Below are 21,866 nucleotides of genomic sequence, written 5' to 3'. Positions count from 1 at the left end.
AATTCAGAGTTATTTATTCACAAAATCCTTTAACTTTCTTAGCAGTGTAGATCTGTTATGATTACATTTGAAAGTTGGGAAAACTGAACTCCAAGAGATTTAATGATGGCAGAGCTCTACCTTCCACTCCCTTCTTTTGAGAACTGAGCTCTTTCTGTGTTTTATTTTTATTTATTTATTTATTTATTTATTTATTTATTTATTTATTTTTTGGTTTTTGGGTCACACCCGGGAGCGCTCAGGGGTTACTCCTGGCTCTATGTTCAGAAATCACTCCTGACAGGCTCAGGGTACCACATGGGCTTTCGAGATTTGAACCACCGTCCTTCTGTATGCAAGGCAAATGCCCCACCTCCATGCTATCTCTCTGGCCCCTTTTTTAAAATTTATTTTTTTCCTTTTTGTGTTTTAAACATAAAGCTATGATGTTGCTAGTTCAGAGAAATAATATCTTATGCTGAATAATGTGTGATTTGAATTTTGAAAAAGGAAATGGCTTTAGACAATTGTAGAATTTCATAATCTCTAAGAATCTAGGAATGTGGGAAAGAGGTTGTAATTATTCATGGTTGCATTTTTGGTTTAAGCTCCAGATCTAAGCAGGATCTTTGCAATCAACTTCTTTTGCCCTTTATATCTACAAGGCTAATACTCAGGGATGCTCATATTTAGAGCTAAGTGAAAACTCAAGATGGTTTTTTTGTGAAACTGTGAAATTCTCAAGGCTATTCTCTTCTATTATTACTAAGCATTACTCAGTTGGCAACACAATCTGGCCTTGGACAGAAAGTAATAACTATCCCCTGGGATCAGAGTTTCTCTTTGTGAACTTCCTGCCCATAAAATTTTATCTGGGAGGGGCTAAGCACAGCCTTGCTGGGCCCCACCCACTAGTGAAGGATAAATAGTTCGGGTTGGCATTGGCCATCAGAGCTGTCCTGGCGTCAACATGAAGTCCATTAGCTTCTTTCCCCTGTTCCTTCTTATCCTGGGAACTCTGGCATATTGGACCGTGGAAGGCGCTGGACATTGTGAGTTGGAATTTCCCTGGTATGATCTTTATTGAGGGGTCAGAGATGGGCTCTGGGGCTATACCCTTCTATAAGTTTTAATTTAACAGATCCCCATCAAATGTGTGTTCATGTCCACATTGGTTCCAGAGTCTGTGGGAAGGTTTCTGAGCATCTGGGAATGTTTCTTATTCTGCCACTCTGTCAACTCTGTCAGCTCAGGTCTCTTGCCCACTGCCCCCTTTTTTTTTGGAAAGCGGGAAGGGGGAACCATATCTGGTGGTGCTCTATGTTCTTGTCTTTGAGCCCAGAATCACTCCTGGCTGTGTTTGGGGACCATATGGGGTGCTGGGGATCAAATCTGGGTTGAACGCAAGTAAAAAATTATCCCCTCTTTTTAAGGGACACTCTTTCTCTATTTCTCCCTGTCTTGTCTCCCTATGTTTCTACTGTTCCTTTTGCCTTCATCTCCTCTGCCCTTGGATCTGTCTGACTTAGATTCTCCTTGGTCTTTCCTCTGCCTCTGTTCTTTCATCTGTTTTCCTGCCTCTCACTAACTCTCAACCTACCGTGTTGTTCTGTTTGCCTTTGTTTATGGCTATGTACCTCTGTCACCTGTCTGTCTCTTGCCTTTATGTAGCCTTGTTTTGGCCAAGGGCAAGAGACAATGACTGAGAGCCTTAGGCTTTTTTTTCCTCAAGGACTGAATTGTCTCCTGCCCCTGTGTGGTTTCCTGGAACTCATCACTCACCTGGAAGCCATTCACTTCTCTTCCTGTAGAGTTGGTGAATAGTGTGTGGCCAGGGTTTCTCCAGACAGTGGTGCTCTCTTCACTTCTCATGATGGCTTCTCAACAGACACTGCCTCATGACCTTTAACCTTCTTCTCCAAAGCTTGGAAAGCAGGAGCCTGCCCTCCTAGAAGACTTGGCAAGTGCATTCGAAACGAGAAACCTAGGTGCAACAGTGACTGGCAGTGCCCAGGAAACCAGAAATGCTGTCAAGACACTTGTGTTGTCCGTTGCATGGACTCTACTGAACTCCCCAGACAAGGTAAGACAAAAGTAGTAACAAAGAGAAGAAAGCTTGAGACCATAGCATACTGGAGGACAGGAATGACCACAGGGTCCAGCATCCCAAGATTCATTGAACGAAAATTGTTAGTGGGTCAGGGAGCCCCAGACAGAAAGTAATCTGGCAGAGGAGTTTCTGCTGTCAGGAGAAACCTGCTAAGCATGGTAAACTATGGCTTTTTACTAATCATGTTTTGCTCAGGTAGTCAGGCAGCTCTGGATAACTGCTACTGACAGTAGAGTCAAAGAATACCAGATTATTTCTCAGAGAATAAACACAGGCCTCAGAAAAAGGAGGAAGACATGCCAAAGGAGAGAGGAAGAACCAGATCCTTCTGCTCACTGGGATGGGGTGGATTTGAGAATGAGTTTGGGAGGTGGGTGGGTATGGAAAGTGCAGGGTCTCTGACCTCTGACTCTACTCTCACCAGCCAGGGAAAAGCCTGGGAAGTGTCCACAAGTATTTGGAGAGTGCATGATGCTTAATCCACCCAACCACTGTGAGACTGATGGTGAATGTGACAACAATTACAAGTGCTGCAAGGGCATGTGTGGGAAAGCCTGTGTCAAACCCCTCAGAGGTAAGTAGAGGTTGGAACCACACTGCTGTAACGCTCTGGAAGTGTGGGTCTCCTCATCTTTCCCCAACTCTGACTTTCTTTTTTCGAACAAGGATTTCTGAGAAATCCCTCCTGGTATTGATTCTCTTCCAGCCTCTATAGGGAAAGGCCTTTGAATATGTGGCTTTGAATCTCTCTTCTTGCCAGTAAAATGGATGATGAGAGTCTGAGGGATAGAATGAATTGGGAGTTTGCCTTGAAAACCCAGGTTTGATCCCTAGCACACCATATCATCCCCCAAGCATTACCAAGAGTATTTCTGAGCACAGAGCCAGGAATAAGCACTGAGCACAGATGATTGTGGTCCCAAAAGCAAAAGGAAAAAAAAAAAAAAAGAAAAAAATATGGCAGGCTTATAATTGCTTTGTAATGCATCATGTGAATGAAGAATGAATTACTAAATGACTAAGCTTGTTTTTGGCTTATTGACTAGGGTCCAAGTCCAAAGGATCACTGCATTTTGACAATCTAGCTCAGTGCTCTGAGTTGAGAGTTTTACAGTAAAAATTGAAATTTGTACTCAGTCTGTTGCATTATGTTCAACTTTTTCTAAAAAGTGTCCTAACATTTGCTATTTTTTTCTATTGCAGACAGTTCCTCAAAAGGAAGAAGATACTGAAGTTTTATTTGCTTTCCTCTGTCAACTTGATTTCTGCCATTCCAAGAGACTCCTGATTCCTGCTCAAGGTGTACTGGGACTTCCCTCTTTGTTTCTAGACTGGAATCAGGGGGACATACCACAGCAAAACCTTATTTCATCCCAATTTTTCCATTGAGATAAGGGTTTGTCATATAATATGTTTTCAGGAAATGTCTGTAGATTAGTGAATAAATAAAGTAGCACTTTATCTCTATACATCTTGCTTCTTTGGCTCATTGATGTTTATGAGTTGGGTTGGAAATGGCAAGACAGCAGCTGCTGCCCAGGAGGATTTCCTTCTACAGCTGTGGAGTGAAGAAAGAGGCTTACAGATGAATTTATATTAAGAGTCTATACAACTCCTAGGAATATACCCTAGGTCCTAGACTAGGAACACAAAACACAATACAAAAATGCCTTTTACACACCCATATTCATTGCACTGCTATTTACAATAGCCACAATCTGGAAACAACCCAGATGCCCAACAACAGATGAGTGGCTAAAGAAACTGTATTACATTTACACAATGGAATACAATGCAGCCATCAGAAGCAATAAAGTGATGAAATTTTCCTATACATGGATGGACATGGAATCTAATTATGCTGATCAAATTAAGTTAGAGGGAGAGAACAGAATACTCTCACTCACCTATGTGTTTTAAGAAAATAAAAACATTATTGTAATAATACATAGAGACAATAGAAATGAGGCCTGGAAATACCGGTCCATGATATGAAGTTTACCACAAAGAGTGGTGAATCCAGTTAGAGAATCGACTACACTAACAACTATCATGACAATGATAATGAGTGAGAGAAATAGAATGCCTATCTTGAATACAGTCAAGACGTGGGGAGGAGGGAGCTGGGGGGCATTGGTGGTGGGAATGTTGCACTGGTGAAGGTTGCTGTTCTTTTTTTTTAACTAAAATCCAACCACAAACATGTTTGTAATCATGCTTAAATAAAGATATTGAAAATAATAAAAAAATAGAAATATAGGGGCTGGAGTGATAGCACAGTGGTAGGGCCTTTGCCTTGCATACTGCTGACCCAGGATGGACCTGGGTTCAATCTTTGGCATTCCATATGGTCCCCAGAATCAGGAGCGATTTCTGAGTGCATAGTCAGGAATATCACCGAGTGTGACCCAAAAACCAAAATAAAAAAATAGAAATATAAACATAATGTAAACACAGCCTACTGAATGAGAGACTTTTGCACAATGTTACACAATAGGTGTTAGTATTCAAAGTAACATAAAATGAGTTATATAATTTAATAAACACAACAAGTTAAAAAAAGATTTTAAAAATAGAGGTGTCACAATTTTCATCAGGTTGCTTCACCTCTTAGATCTTAATTTCTTTTTCTGAAAAGTGCAATACAAATTATTTTCTTCCTGGAACTGGAGTGATAGCACTATGGGTAGGGCATTTGGCTTGCATGAGGTTGACCTGGGTTCAATACCTAGCATCCTATATAGTCCCCTGAGCCTGCCAAGAGTAATTTCTGATCATAGAGCCAGAAGTAACCCCTGAGGGCCTCCAATAAAATATTACTTTGTCCCAGTGCTTGGAGCATTTGTTAACAGTTGTGTATGGGAAACTAGTTACAATGCTAAGGGCCAACAGCTGGTAATTAAACAATGATAAACACTTATCTCTTTTAGTGATCTTGAACTTTTTTCATTACTTCTCTTTCAAAACTCTGTCTGATCTTAAATGAATTGAATAGAACACCATGTAGTACTTATCAGTTCCAAGAAAAACTTCAAATACTTCTATTTATTGCATATTCATATCAAAATTGAGAAGGAAAACACAATGTCAAATGCTCTGTGAAAATGCTTTACCCAGACAGAGAATAAATAAATAAATAAATAAATAAGGTTGGTTCCTATAGTAAACCTAGACCCCCAAACCAATGTGTCTTTCCCAATATGCACCCCTTTAATACAGAGTAGAGGGATCCTACAAAGAAAAGATGTTGCAGAGAGATTAGAATGATACTGTGTGGAATGTGCATTTGTGTAGATTTAGAACAATGGTGCACACATTGAACTTGAAATGCTGAAGGATATTTCTCTATAAATCTGGCCAGGCTTTTTGGGAATCTTATCTTTTGGTATTTGGGTGTTACAGGTTCAAGGTTTATTCTCAAGCCACTGAGTGGGAGTTGCATACATAAGTTGCTTTTCCGAACAATAAGAATATTGTCTTAGTGTTCATTTTGATGACATGCCATTGGCTAATACAACCTAAAGGAACATTTTTAAAAATTTTATGAAACATAAAGGGTAACAAAGGTTGAGCTGCTAGAATAAGGAACTGCATCTTGTGTACTCAACAAGAGCACCTCTGTGCTCAACAAGAAAATAGAGAACTTGATATAAAGTTTTTAAAGTTGTAATTTAATTCTTTCCTGGATAATCTCACTGGTCAAAAAGAGTATTGATACCAAGTTCAACTCTGCCAGAGCAGAAACTCAATATGTTAAACTAGCTATGTCAAGAAAAGGAAAAAGGGAAGAATTTTTTTTATCTTCATATTTTTGATCCAGGCTCCAGGCTGCTCCCAATGACCCGACCTTTGGGTATTCACACCCTGTGTGATCATCTCCTGAATTTTCATATGGTTGGTCTGTGTGACCACTGCATAGTGAGAGGCACTTATATCTTTCTGGGGAAGAGATAGAGGGCTTTCAGCTTTCATTAAGAGGGGTCATGTGTTCTCTGTTCCCTTGCTCTGGCAGAACTCAGCTAATATGTCCTGAATGTGCTCATTGTGGAGGGGTCCTCAGGGTACATGCTCCTGTCTTTCACCATCAGTCTAATGAAAATGAAGCTCAGCAACCTACATATGAGTGAGCTTGGAAAAAGGCTTCCTAGTCCATGTTTAGTCAAATAACTGCAGTTCCAATGAATCATGTAGTCAGGACAATGGGAGAGAACCTAAACTTGAACTACTCAGTTAATCCACACCTGGATTTCATACATTTAACTAATGAGATTACATGTATGGTTTTGAGATGCTAATTTTTTTTGTGGTTTTTGGGTCACACCCGGCAGTGCTCAGGGGATATTCCTGGCTCCACACTCAGAAATTGCTCCTGGCAGGCATGGGGGACCATATGGGACGCCGGGATTTGAACTGATGACCTCCTGCATGAAAGGCAAATGCCTTATCTCCATGCTATCTCTCCGGCCCCTGAGATGCTAATTTTTGGGGGAAAATTTTTATGCAATGATATGTAACTATTTAATGCAACGCAATGCAATGAAGTTAGCAAAAATTTGATATATCCATTGATCAATAGAGGAAAACATAGTTTTTGTCTTCTTTGAACAAAATCAGTTATGTTCTAGAAGAAATGTCAAAAGTAGAAGTCCTATAGGCTTAAACTATTGCCTTTATAAAAGTTCCAATGTGCTTTGGGAGGAGGGCGGGTCGTTCTAGCACTGGTTTATGTTGGGACAGTCACTGGAATTTTTTTCTCCTTGTTTTCCTATTGATAGTATTGTATGCATATCTTTTATATATCCATAACATTCATCTTGTATTGTGACCTTGAAACTGCCCTACAAATCTCATTTGTAATATTTTACTGCCTCAGTCCCAACCCTTATTTCCCCCCCCCCCCCATCTTCCCATGTAGGTGCGGCTCATGACATGAAGCTCACCACATAGAGTGATAAGTGCAGTTAGAGAAATAACTACACTGAAAACTATCATAACAATGTGAATGAATGAGGGAAAAAGAAAGCCTGTCTCGAGTACAGGTGTGGGTGGGGTGGGGAGTAGGTAGATCCAGGAAATTGGTGGTGGGAATCCTGCACTGGTGAAGGGGGGTGTTCTTTACATGACTGTAATCATACAAGTACAATTAAATTTGTAATCACGGTGTTTAAATAAAGATAATTTATATAAAAAAGAAGTAAATATATAATATATAAATTACTAACAAAAAAAGTTGCAAGCCCTACATTGACTTACATTCGTACATTTTTCATTCCAACTGGGTTGCCTTTTCAATTACTAAACTCAGAAACTGAATAAGAATAATTTAGAAGCATCTGAGATATACAAGACTCCAGTAACATGACAAAAAAGTGAAAAATGTATCTAAGAGTAAAAAGAAAGATTCAAAATTGTGTCTCTTTGTAGACATTATCATTTTCTTCATAATAATACAACATATTCAATCAATGAGGAATTTTATCAAAGAAATTAGATGGAAAAATTATCTGTAATTCTGTAGAGTTATCCAGAATCAACTAGAAATAACAGATGTAGATATAATTAGCCCAAGGGAAAAACCTTTCAATATACCTAGAAATAAGTCTACAATTATGCCAAAACTTCATTTGTGACAAAAAATTTTTTTCTGAAAGAAATAAAAACAGAATAAATGGAAAATAATGTTCATGCTTGAGAAGACTAAATATGGGTAAAGATTTCAACTAAAAGTATTTACATATTCAAATATATATGCAAATATATGTCTTCCCAGATGAGAGAAAAAAGCGATCTGACAATGAAATCCTACGATTAATTATTCTAAAGGTCACATGAGAAATAAGAACATTTTCATTCATTTTATTTTATTACCCCTTTCTTTTTTTTTCTTTTTTTCTTTTTTTGGTTTTTGGGCCACACCCGGTGACGCTCAGGGGTTACTCCTGGCTATGCGCTCAGAAGTCGCTCCTGGCTTGGGGGACCATATGGGACACCAGGGGATCGAACCGCGGTCCGTCCAAGGATAGCGCAGGCAAGGCAGGCACCTTACCTCTAGCGCCACCGCCCGGCCCCTTATTACCCCTTTCTTTTCATTATTGCCACTGCTGCAATCATGAGGTTGCACATACACTCAGCATATGGGATGTTGCTGGGGACTGAAGTTGTGGTCTTGGGCTGGAAAGAAGTCACTCTCCCTCTAAGCAATCTTCCTTTCCCCAAGAACATTTTTTGAAGTATAGGTATGGTGCCTGCTTACTTGCTATTTAGGGTCAATTAGTCTTTTTTTAAATATTTTTTTATTTAAACATTGTGATTACAAATATGATTGTGATTAGTTTCAGTCATGTAGAGAACAACCCCCTTCACCAGTGCAACATTCCCACCACCAATGTCCCAAATCTCCCTCCATCCCACCCCACCCCCACCTGTACTCCAGACAGGCTTTCCAGTTCCCTCATTCATTCACATGATTATGATAGTTCTCAGTGTAGTTATTTCTATAACTGCACTCACCACTCTTTGTGGTGAGCTTCATGCAGTGAGCTGGAAGTTCCAGCCCTCCTCTCATTGTCTCTGAGGATTGTTACAAAAATTACTTTTATTTTTCTTAAAACCCATAGATGAGTGAGATTATTCTGCATCTTTCTCTCTCTATCCCTCTGACTTATTTCACTCAGCATGATAGATTCCATGTACATCCATGTATAGGAAAATTTCATGACTTCATTTCTCCTGACGGCTGCATAATATTCCATTGTGTATATGTACCACAGTTTCTTTAGCAATTTCTCTGTTGAAGGGCATCTTGGTTGTTTCCAGAGCCTGGCTATTGTGAATAGTGCTGCAATAAATATAGGTGTGAGGAAGGGGTTTTTGTATTGTATTCTTGTGTTCCTAGGGTATATTCCTAGTAGTGGAATAGCTGGGTCGAATGGGAGCTCAATTTCTAGATTTTGGAGGAATCTCCATATCGCTTTCCATAGAGGTTGGACTAGATGGCATTCCCACCAGGAGTGGATAAGAGTTTCTTTCTCTCCACATCCCCGCCAGCACTGATTGTTCTCATTCTTTGTGATGTGTGCCAATCTCTGTGGTGTGAGATGGTATTTCATTGCTGATTTGATTTGCATCTCCCTGATAATTAGTGATGAGATTTTTTCATGTGCCTTTTGGCCATTTGTATTTCTTTTTTTTTTTTTTTATCAAAGTGTCTGTTCATTTCTTCTCCCCATTTTTTGATGGGATTAGTTTTTTTTTTTTTTGTAAAGTTCTGTCAGTGCCCTGTATATTTTGGATATTAGCCCTTTATCTGATGGGTATTGGGTGGATAGTTTCTCCCACACAGTGGGTGGCTCTTGTACCCTGGGCACTATTTCTTTTGAAGTGCAGAAGCTTCTCAGCTTAATGTATTCCCATCTATTTATCTCTGCTTCCACTTGTTTGGAAAGTGCAGTTTTCTCCTTGAAGATGCCTTTAATCTCAATGTTAAGGAGTGTTTTACCTACGTGTTGTTCTATATACCTTATGATATCAGATATGATGTCAAGATCTTTAATTCATTTGGATTTTGCCTTCATACATGATGTTAACTGGGGGTCTATGCACTTTTTTGCAGGTAGCTAACCAGTTCTGCCAGCACCACTTGTTGAAGAGGTTTTCCCTGCTCCACTTAGGATTTCTTGCTCCTTTGTCAAAAATTAGGTGATTGTATGTCTGGGGAACATTGTCTGAGAACTCAAGCCTATTTCACTGATCTGAGGGTCTGTCTTTATTCCAATACCATGCTGTTTTGATAACTATTGCTTTGCAGTATAGTTTAAAGTTGGGGAAAGTAATGCCTCCCATTTTCCTTTTCCCTAGGAATGCTTTAGCTATTCGAGGGTGTTTATTGTTCTACATGACCTTCATAAGTGTTTGATCCATATCTTTGAAGAATGTCATGTGTATTTTTAGAGGGATCGCATTAAATCTGTATAATGCTTTGGGGAGTATTGCCATTTTAATGATGTTAATCCTGCCAATCCATGAGCAGGGTATGTGTTTCCATTTCCGTGTGTCCTCCCTTATTTCTTGGAGCAGGGCTTTGTAGTTTTCTTTTTATAGGTCCTTCACGTCTTTGGTCACATTGATTCCAAGATAGTTGAGTTTGTGTGGCACTAATGTGAATGGGATTGCCTTCTTCACGTCCATTTCTTCCCTATCATTATTGGTGTATAAAAAGGCTATTGATTTCTGTGTGTTAAATTTGTAGCCTGCCACCTTGCTATATGAGTCTATTGTTTTTAGAAGCTTTTTGACAGAGTATTTAGGGTTTTCTAAGTAGAGTATCATGTCATCTGCAAACAGTGAGAGATTGACTTCTTTCTTTTTCTTTCTGGATTCCCTTGATATCTTTTACTTGCCTGATTGCTATAGCAAGCACTTCCAGTACTATGTTGAAGAGAAGTGGTAAGAGCGGACAGCCATGTCTTGTACCAAAATTTAGAGGAAAGGCTTTTAGCTTTTCTTCATTGAGGATAACATTTGCCATTGGCTTGTGATAGATGGCTTTAACTAGATTGAGAAAGGTTCCTTTCATTCCCATCTTGCTGAGAGTTTTTTTTTTTATCAAGAATGGGTGTTGGACCTTATCAAATGTTTTCTCTGTGGCAATTGATATAATCATGTGATTTTTATTTTTCTTGTTGTTGATGTTGTGTATGATGTTGATAGATTTACGGATGTTAAACCATCCTTGCAATCCTGGAATGAAACCTACTTGGTCGTAGTGTATGATCTTCTTGATGATGCATTGGATCCTATTTGCCAGGACTTTGTTGAAGATCTTTGTATCTTCATTCATCAGGGATATATTGGTCTGTAATTTTCTTTTTTGGCAGCATCTCTGTCTGGTTTTGGTATCAAGGTGATGTTGGCTTCATAAAAGCTGTTTGAGAATGTTTCCAATTTTTCCATTTCATGGAAGAGCCTGGGTAGGATTGTTAGTACCTCCTCTTGAAAGGTTTGAAAGAATTCATTAGTAAATGCATCTGGGCCTGGGCTTTTCTTTTTGGGAAGATGTTTGATTACAGTTTCAATTTCCTCAATAGTGATGGGGTGTTTAGATATGCTACATCCTCCTTACTTAACTGTGGAAGATTATAAGTGTCCAATAATTTATCCATTTCTTCTAGGTTCTCATGTTTAGTAGCATAAAGTTTCTCAAAGTAGTCTCTGATTACCCTTTGGATCTCTGCAATATCTATCGTGAACTCCCCCTTTTTATTTCTAATAAGGGTTATCAGGTTTCTCTCTTTCTTTGTGAGTTTTGCCAATGGTCTATCAATCTTGTTTATTTTTTTCAAAGAACCAACTTCTGCTTTTGTTGATCTTTCAGATTGTTTTTTGGTTTTCCACTTCATTGATTTCTGCTTTCAGCTTTGTTATTTCCTTCTGTCTCCCTATTTTTGGTTCCTTTTGTTGATCATTTTCTAATTTTATGAGCTGCATCATTAAATTATGCAGGTATGCCCCTTCTTCCTTCCTGATGTGTGCTTGTAAAGCTATAAATTTTCCTCACAGGACCGCTTTTGCTGTGTCCCATAGATTCTGGCAGTTTGTGTCTTCATTATCATTTGTTTCCAGGAAAGTTTTGATTTCCTCTTTGATTTCATCTCGGACCCACTGGTTGTTCAGTAGCAGGCTGTTTAATTTCCAATTGTTAAAGTTTTTCTTCTTTGTGCCTTTGTAGTTCACATCTAATTTCAGTCAGCAAAGGTAGCCTGCAAGATTTCTATCCTGTTGATTTTGTGGAGGTATGTTTTTTTTTTTAATTTAATTTTTATTTTGATCATAGTGGCTTACATATTGTTGACAATAATATTTTAGGTACATATTTACATAAAATCAGGGGGGATTTCCATTACCAATTTGTCCTCCCTACACCTCCGTTTTTGTCCTACCTCCCATATGCTCTTCCCTCACCCCTAGGGCTGCCAGAATATGTTGTTCCCTCTGTATCTAGCCTAATACTTAGTAGTCTTGCACCTGTTTGGTCCTGGTGCCTCCCTTATTTCCCCCTCTAACTGGGGGGCAGGACTAGCTAGTTCAGTTTACGTGGTTTTGTTTGAAGAAGGGAATAGTAGTAAACTGGGGTAAAGGTCTAATACACAGAAAATAAGCGGAATTCTTCTAGAGGGTCTCGCTCAGTTAGAGAGACAAAGGAGAAAAAGGTGAAACACTCCACCAGTACAAGAAGAAGTGTCAAATATCCAGTGAGGACTCCAACAATAACGCTAAGCACCACCACCACCACAACAAAAAAACCGCCACGGTCTTGAGATAAGAAACATGGCAGAGCATATAATGAAAGAAAAGAAAAGAAGAGAAAAGAAAAGAACAGAAAAGAAAAGGAAAGAAAAGAAAAGAAAAGAAAAGAAAAGAAAAGAAAAGAAAAGAAAAGAAAAGAAAAGAAAAAAGTGTAAATGGAGGGGCTGGGTGGTGGCGCTAAAGGTAAGGTGCCTGCCTTGCCTGCGCTAGCCTTGGACAGACCGCAGTTTGATCCCCTGGTGTCCCATATGGTCCCCCAAGCCAGGAGCAACTTCTGAGCACACAGCCAGGAGTAACCCCTGAGCGTTACCGGGTGTGGCCCAAAAACCAAAAACCAAAACAAAAAACAAAACAAAACAAAAAAAGTGTAAATGGGGGCAACAGCTTCAATAACTACACCAAAACAAAGAAATCAACCAAAAATAGATAGTTAAATATAATAATAATGATAAAAATGAAGATAAAAAACAATATATATAAAAAGATAAATAATATTTTGTGTTTTGTTTCTTTCCCTTCTGCCCTGGCACGGTAAATATTGGGGTCATTCCAAAAGAAATTCACTTGGCCTAAGAGATATGGGATTTCTCTGCCCTTGGAGTATATTGTCACGGGATCAACTATAGCCTCTTTTCAGGATCCTTTACTCGTGGAGGTATGTTTTATGTGTCAGCATGTAATCTCTCCTGGAGAATGACCCATGTACATTGGAGAAGAATGTGTATCCAGGTTTTTTGGGGTGGAGTGACCTATATATATATATATTAGTCCTCTTTCTTCCATTACTCTTTTCAGGGCTAGTATGCTTTTGTTGGGTTTCAGTCTAGTTGACCTATCAAGTGTTGACAGGGCCATGTTGAGGTCTCCCACAATTATTGTATTATTGATTTCTTCTTTCAAATTTGTCAGTAATTGTATTAGATAATTTGCTGGTCTCTCATTGGGTGCATGTATGTTTAATAGTCTGATTTCTTCCTGTTGCACATATCCCTTGATTTTTACATAGTGTTAAGTTGGTGTCATCAGATATTAATATGGCCACCCCAGCTTTTTTGAGGGTGTTGTTTGCTTGGATGATTTTCCTTCAGCCCTTGATTTTGAGTCTATGTTTGTTCTGACTATTCAGGTGTGTTTCTTGTAGGCAGCAGAAGGTTGGATTCATCTTTTTGACTAATTTTGCTACTCTGTGTCTTTTAATTGGTGAATTTAGTTCACTGATATTGAGCGAGATGATTGTCATAGGATTTAATGTCATCTTTGTAGATAAGTTCTCTGTGTTTGTTGGTCTGTCTTGTCTTAAAGTAGACCTTTCAGTTTTTCCTTTAAGGTTGGTTTATCATCTGTGAAGTTTCTGAGCTGTTGTTTATCCATGAAACTATGTATCCTTCCTTCAAACCTGAACGTGAGTTGGGCTGGGTGCAGTATTCTCGGTGAGACATTCATTTCATTCAGTCTTGTCACAATATCCCACCACTGTCTTCTGGCCTTGAGAGTTTCTTGTAACATGTCTGCTGTAAGTCTTAGGGATGCTCCTTTGAATGTAATTTTCCTTTATGATCTTGTTGCTTTCAGTATTCTATCTCTATCTGTGGGATTTGTCATTGTAATGAGGATGTGTCTTGGGTGTTTTTCTTTGGGTCTCTTTTAGCTGGCACTCTTCAGGAATTGATTTGATTGCATGTAGTCTTTAACTCTGGGAGTATCTCTTTGTTGATGTCTTTTACAGTTGATTCTTCCTGGAGATCTCCTACCTAGGCTTCTGGGACTCCAATGATTCTTATGTTGTTTCTGTTGAGTTTATCAAAGACTTCTATTTTCATCTGTTCACATTCCTTGAGTACTTTTTCCATTGCCTGATTGTCTTAAGGTTCTTTTCCAATTTCTTCTGCTGTCTTGAGTTTTTCTGCAATCATCTTCCAGCACGCCGATTCTGTCCTCAGCTGCTGTTACCCTGCTGGTGAGGCCATCCACTGAGCTTTTCAGTTAAGCTACTGTGTTTTTCAGATCTGTTATTTCAGTTTGGAGTTTCCTGATTTTTGTCTTTGTGTTCTGTTCAGATAAATCTATGCTTTCTTTGAGTCTACAAACATCTTCCATATTTCTATTCTAAATTCCTTATCTGAGAGGTCAATCAGATGGTTGAAATTTTTTAGGTCATCTGAGCTATCATCTTCATTCTCTGTGCATGGTATTTGCCTGCAAGGTTTCCCCATTGTCACGCTTGTAGTATTATTTTTTCTGCATGTTGTGGTGGGGTTCATTGGTTAGAAAGAGTGCGCGGCTGCGAAGTGAAGCTGTGCTCTTCTGTGGCCTCTAGTTGACATTTGGGGGGGGGGGTTCGCTCCCTAGGCCTCTGAGGAGAGCTTCAGGTATTCAGGAAAGACAGACAGGCACAGCAAAGATTTACCTCGGAGTCCTCAGAGTCATCAAAGCACAGCAGGGCAGAGCCTCCGCAGGCCAGAGGACTCAGTTTTCTCTAATTAGTCTTTTATAAAACCCTAATAAAGCCAATTTGCTTCTGAATATATTTTGATAAAATTTAAAAGATTTGTTAGTTGCAGCAGCAAGAGCAGAAATGAATGAACCTTGGTGGGTTCTTTGTCCTAGTTTCTGAGGGCCAGAGTTTCCAGGGGTGCTAGAAAAGGTGCAGATGTGGTGCTGGATAGTTGTACTCCTAATGTTCAGGGCACCAAACCAGCACATTCACTGATAGCAGAAATAGAGCATGGACTTTTTTTTTTTTTTTTGGGCCACACCCGGAAGTGCTCAGGGGTTACTCCTGGCTGTCTGCTCAGAAATAGCTCCTGGCAGGCACGGGGGACCATATGGGACACCGGGATTTGAACCAACCACCTTTGGTCCTCGATCAGCTGCTTGCAAGGCAAACGCCACTGTGCTATCTCTCCGGGCCCAGAAATGGAGCATGGATTTGAGAAGGAGAAGAAACACCTTGGCCACGGCATTCTAAAGCAGAGGAGCACAAGAACAGTGGACAGCCACATCCTGGCAAATGTGGCTGCACAAGGAGATGTTGCAGTGGGGGTGAGGCACCAGAGTGAGACTGGCCTTTGGGCCAGTGAAATTGAACTGAGTAGTGAAAAAGTCCCAAGGGTAGCTCTCAGTTTTGAGCAGTAGTAAAACCAAGATATAATCTAAAAAACTAAAGTTACTCTGTCACCAGCCCTTTTGCTGAACATTTTTGGATAGTTCGAGAACTGAGGCTGTTAAAATTCTAACTCCAGACCTAAAGTGGAAGACGGATCCCTCCTCAGGAAAAAAAGATATTTCAGGGGAACAACAAACCCTGACAAGGCATCAGGGAGGGTGAGAGGGAAACAAAGACCAACAAACCTTAACACTGAATGTTTAAAGTCCCCTTTACCTTGTCAACTCCTAGCAGGAGACTCTTCACTTCATCAAAAGTCTTCGACTGCAGTTTTAAAAAAACAGAGAAACCAAACCCTTTTTTATTGTTTCCCTATGCTCACCTCTCCAGGATAAGTCTCTTTTCTTTTTAAATTTTTACCCCTACAGCTCAACACTCCTTGTGCCCTGGAGCACCATCCACTCCCACAAGCCCCCACCCACTTTTAGTCCCTCTTTGTTGTAGATATAGTTGCTTGCAACCAGAATTGGCTTTTTGAGAGGGCCCCAGCTCAGAAACTGTTCTTGGCCCATGTCTCCACTCAGCAGCTGCAGGACACATCCAACACCTCCCTCACTGGCCTCAACGGGCAGATCACCTTATTAGCTGAAGCAGTAATTCAAATTATACCCACTTTAGATTTAATCACAGCAGAATAGGGGGTATTTCTTTATTGGAAGACATTGCTGGGGTTATGTGCATTTCTTTATATGTATTTCAGGGGAATAGTATTATTATACCCAAGTATTAGGAATTATAAGGTATGACATCTTCTGAGGGATAGATATCACTACCTAACAATAGCTCCCAATATTACTTTGAGGCACTATCCCTTTTTTTCTAATTTTGCATATACATATAAAATGGGGGAAATTTTACTAAAGAGAGGAGTTACCATCTATTAGGTATAGAAACTCCAAAATTTATATGTTGCAGGTGGGTTCTAAACCCTGAACATTTGTCATATTGAAGTGATGTAAGCTTCAGCTGCTCTGAGATTGGTCACACACCCCAAAACTTTGGGTCCATCACCAGACCCAAGGACATATGGCAACAAGGGAACCACTGCAATCTTCATGCCACCCTGGGATCAACTTGCTAGTGGGGCATGGCTCATGATGCCCTGGCAACAACTAGCAAACTGGGGCATACTATGTGACACCCTGGCAATAACATAGAACTTGTGAGAGCCCCAGAACTCTAGTGAAATGCTTGACAATGAAAGCCTCCAATGAGAAGAAAATGAAGGAAAAAGAACCATTTATTTTTTCTGGTCCTAAAAGAAAGACTCTGGGGTTAGACAAACTATAGACTATAGATCTGTAGACTATAGTTTATAAGTTTATAAACTATAGGTCTGAAGCCTGCAGTTGAAAGTATGACCAAATGTGCCAGCCAGAAGCTTCAGTTTATTCGTGGTTGTGGAAAGGGTCTGCACCTGAAAAGGAAATGGGTAGGGAAAAGGGAACCACCAAGGATTCTGATTATGGCATCTATTTATTTTTGAAATGCCATGACTTATATAGTTTTTACACAAAGGGAGGAGGAGACAATGCAAACATTTGTCAAGCATACATTTGTCATAATTCAGTTCAAGAGGTTTGCATGTGCCTGTTAATTTAACACAAGTTTCCTGAGGAATATCCTATTATCACACCAAGTGCTCTATCTATAGGTCTGAGTTTCCTGAGCCAGAAGAGTGTGACCTTATGGTTCTTTTGATCTGCGTCAACTCATGGCCAGTTGGCATGTATACAATGTATAGCTCAATTAAAGGACAGGCCTGTTAGAAAATGGTAGTTTGCTACAAGATGGCTGTGCTTATGCCAAGACTGTGAGGGAGAATCTGGCTCCCTACAACCAAATGCTTCCTGGGAAAGGCCACTGTTGGAGTAACCGGTTCTCACCATTATTAGGATTATTTCTTCTTTGCATGTTGTCTACCACTGGACAGGAAGAACCTCTGGATTGCCCCCTACCCCTACCTGTACTCCACTCATAGGGGGTGGTTCTAGTCTTCCTAAAAAATACCCAGGGTCAGAGAGACTTTCTTCGTTTTTTGGTTCCACAGCTTGTGTGCCTGCCTACCAGTGCCCTTTTACCTGCTTGCAAGCTAGCTTGTAGTGGAAGTTCCTGAACCTGTTTTATCTCCAGTACCTGGTGTGAATTATTAACCTTGTCAGTCCAGTGTTGCTTCCAGATCCACATTCCCCAATCCCCCCGGGATTAGGGTATGAATCTTCCATTATAGACCACCCTACTCTTATCAGGCTAAAGTTTTTTCCTTTTATTTTCCCAGCTTTTATTGTGCCTATGCAAAATAACAACCACTTTTATAAGCTTCTATTTGGGGGTTCCATCTCTTGTGGAGAATGGTAGAACACGATTCATGTTTCATCTCAGATTTCTGTATTTCAGTAAACAGTAAAGTTAGGTCCCACCTTATTTTATTCCTATACAAAGATTTCTGTCCTGGCTCCCTCCAGCCTTGTTCCCTCTGCCCTTCACCAAGGGCTGTGAAATGTACCAATTACCCAACTAAAGCGCAACAGCTCCATTTAGGTACTTTGTCTGTTACTGATCCCTCCCCCTTGCCTGGGGGTGGATTAAAAAGGAAATATAGATTTTGGTTTGGTGGACAGAGCTCTCTAGACTCAACAAGGTTGAAAACTCCCCCAAACACACATATTTCACCTTCCTTAGCTTGGTTTGGCTTATTTCCTTCAGTGACCCCTGCTCCAGACCCTTTTTCTTGGGGTTGGATTATGGTGTGTGGAGACCCACATCTATTTTTTAAAAGAATAGCCAAACCACACATATCCTTATTCATTATGTTATTAATTTTGATTATGAAATATGAGATCACAACAGGAATAAAAAGTTTAGTGAACTAAAACAGCATGACTAAAAGGATACTTGTGATTTTTAAAACTTTGCTACATAAAAGTGAGAAAATTTTACTGCTGGGTAAAGTAAAATTTCAAATTAGTCGAGAAAGAAATTGACATTTCTAAAATTCATGCTGACATTGTTGAGTGTAACAGTAATCCTTGGCATAGTGTTTTAACCAGTGGCTCCAGAAAAACAGGACTAGAAAGACTAGGAGAGAAGGAACAATACCTGTGTCAGCACTAGCAGCATCAGTAAAATTACAATACAAGTGAAATTGACTCACATCTTTAAGGAGGTTGTTCCCATGCAAGGGAAAGTTCATGTTGGAATGCAGTTTAATATTGAGGCCTTAAACACTTGGGTAGGTACTAATGATCTTATTCAAGGGCTGGAGAAAGTATGGTGAGAGGTTCTGGGTTAAGCACTGAAGCACAAAAACGTGTATGTTTTCTTTCATCCTTACTACTACTACTACTATTACTATTACTACTACTACTGCTTACTCTTGACTTCTGTGCTCAGAAATCACTTCTGGGTAGGCTCAGGAAATTATAAATGATACTGAAGACTGAATTCAGGTCAACTATATGCAAGGCAAGTGCCTTACCTTATCTACTCTTTCTGGACCCCTTCCTCTGCTCTTTTTGTCCTACTTGGGCTCCTTAATAGATTGGATGATGCTGATTTACATTGGGAAAAGAGAACAATATATTGAATTCAACAGGAGTTTGTTTGTTTGTTTTGGGTTTTTGGGTCACACCCGGCAGCGCTTAGGGGTTACGCCTGGCTCTATGTTCAGAAATCACTCCTAGCAAGCTCAGAGGACCATATGGGATGCTGGGATTTGAACTATTGACCTTCCACATGCAAGGCAAATGCCTTACCTCCATGCTATCTCTCCGGCCCCAGGAGCTTTTCTTTAAAGCAGTTTATTTATTTATTTCTTTGTCTGTTTGTTATTTGGTCACACCTGGCGATGCTCAGGAGTTACTCCTGGCTCTGTACTCAGAAATCATTCCTGGCAAGCTCAAGGAACCATATGGAATTACAGGAATTGAACCGGTCCATCCTGGGTTAGCCACATGCAGGGCAAATGTTTTATTGATTTGCTATCTCTCCGGCCCTAAATTCACAAGAGTTAATGTTAATCTCAGCTTGAAATTAAACAAATACACCCAGAAAAATGTTTTATTTGACCATCAAGTTGACATGTGAAATTAACTATTATAAGTTCACCCCTGTCAACATAAGCATTTCCTTAAAATACACATAATCTTTAAATAAAAAACAAGCCAATATTCTTGCAAAACGTAGCATAATGATCCTTCTCCCTTCAACCAAGAATATTCTAACTTCTTTCCAGAAGAAAAAATCTTTGAATACTATTTACTTTCTTCCTTGAAATTCAGTGGCTTGTATACTATGATATAGTCACTATATTTTATGCTACACAAGAAGCTATAAGAGAGGAAAGAAAAAAAGAAACACAGATATGTATTCATAACAAAATAAAGAAGAAGCACTGTTAACATCTTCTCATCATCTGTTCTGTAACTGGGCATAGGGTTGTTATTCAAAGTTACTTCTACTATGAATGCAATATTCCTTTGTACTCAACAAATACAGGATCTGCCTCCGATTTGATGAGGTGACCCAATTCTTCATTCCTGAAAGGTCTGAGTCATTACTTGTCTTGTTAGAATTAAACCATTGTACTCTTTCTTTTTTTTTTCTTTTTTCTTTTGTTTTTGGATCACATCCAGCAGTGCTCAGGGGTTACTCCTGGCTGTCTGCTCAGAAATAGCTCCTGGCAGGCACGGGGGACCATATGGGACACCGGGATTCGAACCAACCACCTTTGGTCCTGGATCGGCTGCTTGCAAGGCAAATGCTGCTGTGCTATCTCTCCAGGCCCACCATTGTACTTTTTCAATGACCATTTTCACATGCTCTGATAATATTGAGATGTCTGAAGGCTATCTTATATTCTAGACAGAGCCTCCCTTACCTTCTTGTGCATAGTGATGCAGCCATCAGTTCTCACAGTAACTGAAAACTATTTAGATCCTTATAAAAACAAAAAAGAGTCTTCTCTCCCTTTATTATGTGATTTTTGTGAATTCCCCATGAGTTCATATAGGCACTGAGAAATAGATGATAATGGTGCAAGAGTGGAACTGTGGGCATTTAGCCAGTTATTCATGCAATTTGCCTTCAAGATTTGCTCCATTCTGATCATCTAGATCCTTTTCTATTTGGTGATAGAGACCTGCTCTTAGCACTTAACTTTATTATACTTTATATGATTAGATATATTCAGGTCATGATAAGAAGCTCAGGTTGCAGTAGAGTAATCTATGATTAAATAACTTAATCTATCAGTTTATGATTAAACAATTTTAACAAGAGATATTTGTTTGCTTTTGGGTCACACCCATCAGCACTCAGAGATTACTCCTGGCTCTACACTTAGAAATAGCTCCTGGTAGGCACTGGGGTCCATATGGGATGCTGGGATTCAAACCACCTTCAGTCCTGGATCTGCAGTGTGCAAAGCAAATACCCTACCCCTGTGCTATCTTTCCAGCCCCACAAGATATATTTTTAATTTTTAACATTTTAATTGTATTTGAGGTAACATATTTACAACAATATAATAATGGTTGGTGTTCATCTCTCACTTATTTTGGGGAGATGAATGTGGGAGTGGTCTCAGACCCTCCATATCTCCTATGCTGCATCCAGGCCTTTTGACATTAAATGGCAATTGATTAAATAAAAACTATATATAAAGGGAAGTTTTAGGTAATTATGTGAAGTGAGATGTGAGGGAGGTAGCCTTGAGAAAATAGTGCCACCACCTCTGTGTCTGACCCACCTCAGTCACCTGGGAACATGTGTGGGTCAGGACTTGTAACCCTAAGAAGTATCTACATAGCATAGATTCTTGTGTCCCATTAGTGCTATAGTAGCTGTTAAGCTGTGTTCAAAGTCCACTTGATAATTATAGCATGAAAAATGGTACTCACCACTCAAATTCTTCAGTAATAAAGGGCTCAGGCTATAACAAGAATTTGTTCTTTACAGAAAAAGAAAAATTAGTTTCAACCACTTCCTAGATTTTTCAGAATCAGAAAGAGAGAGTAATAGAGGAAGAAGAGAGGGAGGAGAAAGAGGGAGGAAAGGAGATGAGAAAAAGAGAGAGGTAGGGAGAGAATTAAGAAGAAGAAAGAAAGAGGAGTGTTTAATAGCCTGAGTGTCTATTTTGAGAGGGGATCAAATAAAGTTTGCCTTGAGCTGGAGTTCTTTGTAGCCATAAAACTTCATCTGAGTTGTCACAGGGGAAGAGCCTTGGTCTCTTGATGGTTGCATATTTTATCATAGTTTTTAATTTCTTTATAAGCTTCTCCTTTCTTAAAATTTAATTTTTTATTT

The 21,866-nt window shown here is 39.5% G+C and overlaps 1 protein-coding gene across 1 annotated transcript; it reads left to right on the top strand.

Moving 5' to 3' along the window:
• The first annotated feature begins 949 nt into the window (after positions 1-949).
• SLPI (secretory leukocyte peptidase inhibitor) lies at positions 950-16,198 on the top strand. Its single transcript, XM_049780534.1, has 4 exons — positions 950-1,031; positions 1,904-2,062; positions 2,514-2,663; positions 16,005-16,198. The coding sequence occupies exons 1-4, from the start codon at positions 950-952 to the stop codon at positions 16,196-16,198; spliced, it is 585 nt and encodes a 194-aa protein (XP_049636491.1).
• Positions 16,199-21,866: the final 5,668 nt, after the last annotated feature.

This window comes from Suncus etruscus, chromosome 9, assembly GCF_024139225.1.
Source record: "Suncus etruscus isolate mSunEtr1 chromosome 9, mSunEtr1.pri.cur, whole genome shotgun sequence".
Lineage (NCBI taxonomy): Eukaryota > Metazoa > Chordata > Mammalia > Eulipotyphla > Soricidae > Suncus > Suncus etruscus.
This window is presented reverse-complemented; position numbering and strand designations above follow the sequence as displayed.

Coding starts and splice junctions, on each gene's coding strand:
- SLPI (XM_049780534.1), top strand. CDS start 950: ATGAAGTCCATTAGCTTCTTTCCCCTGTTCCTTCTTATCCTGGGAACT. Junction 1,032..1,903: donor CGTGGAAGGCGCTGGACATT/GTGAGTTGGAAT, acceptor TCTTCTCCAAAG/CTTGGAAAGCAGGAGCCTGC. Junction 2,664..16,004: donor CTGTGTCAAACCCCTCAGAG/GTAAGTAGAGGT, acceptor TCTTTGTTGTAG/ATATAGTTGCTTGCAACCAG.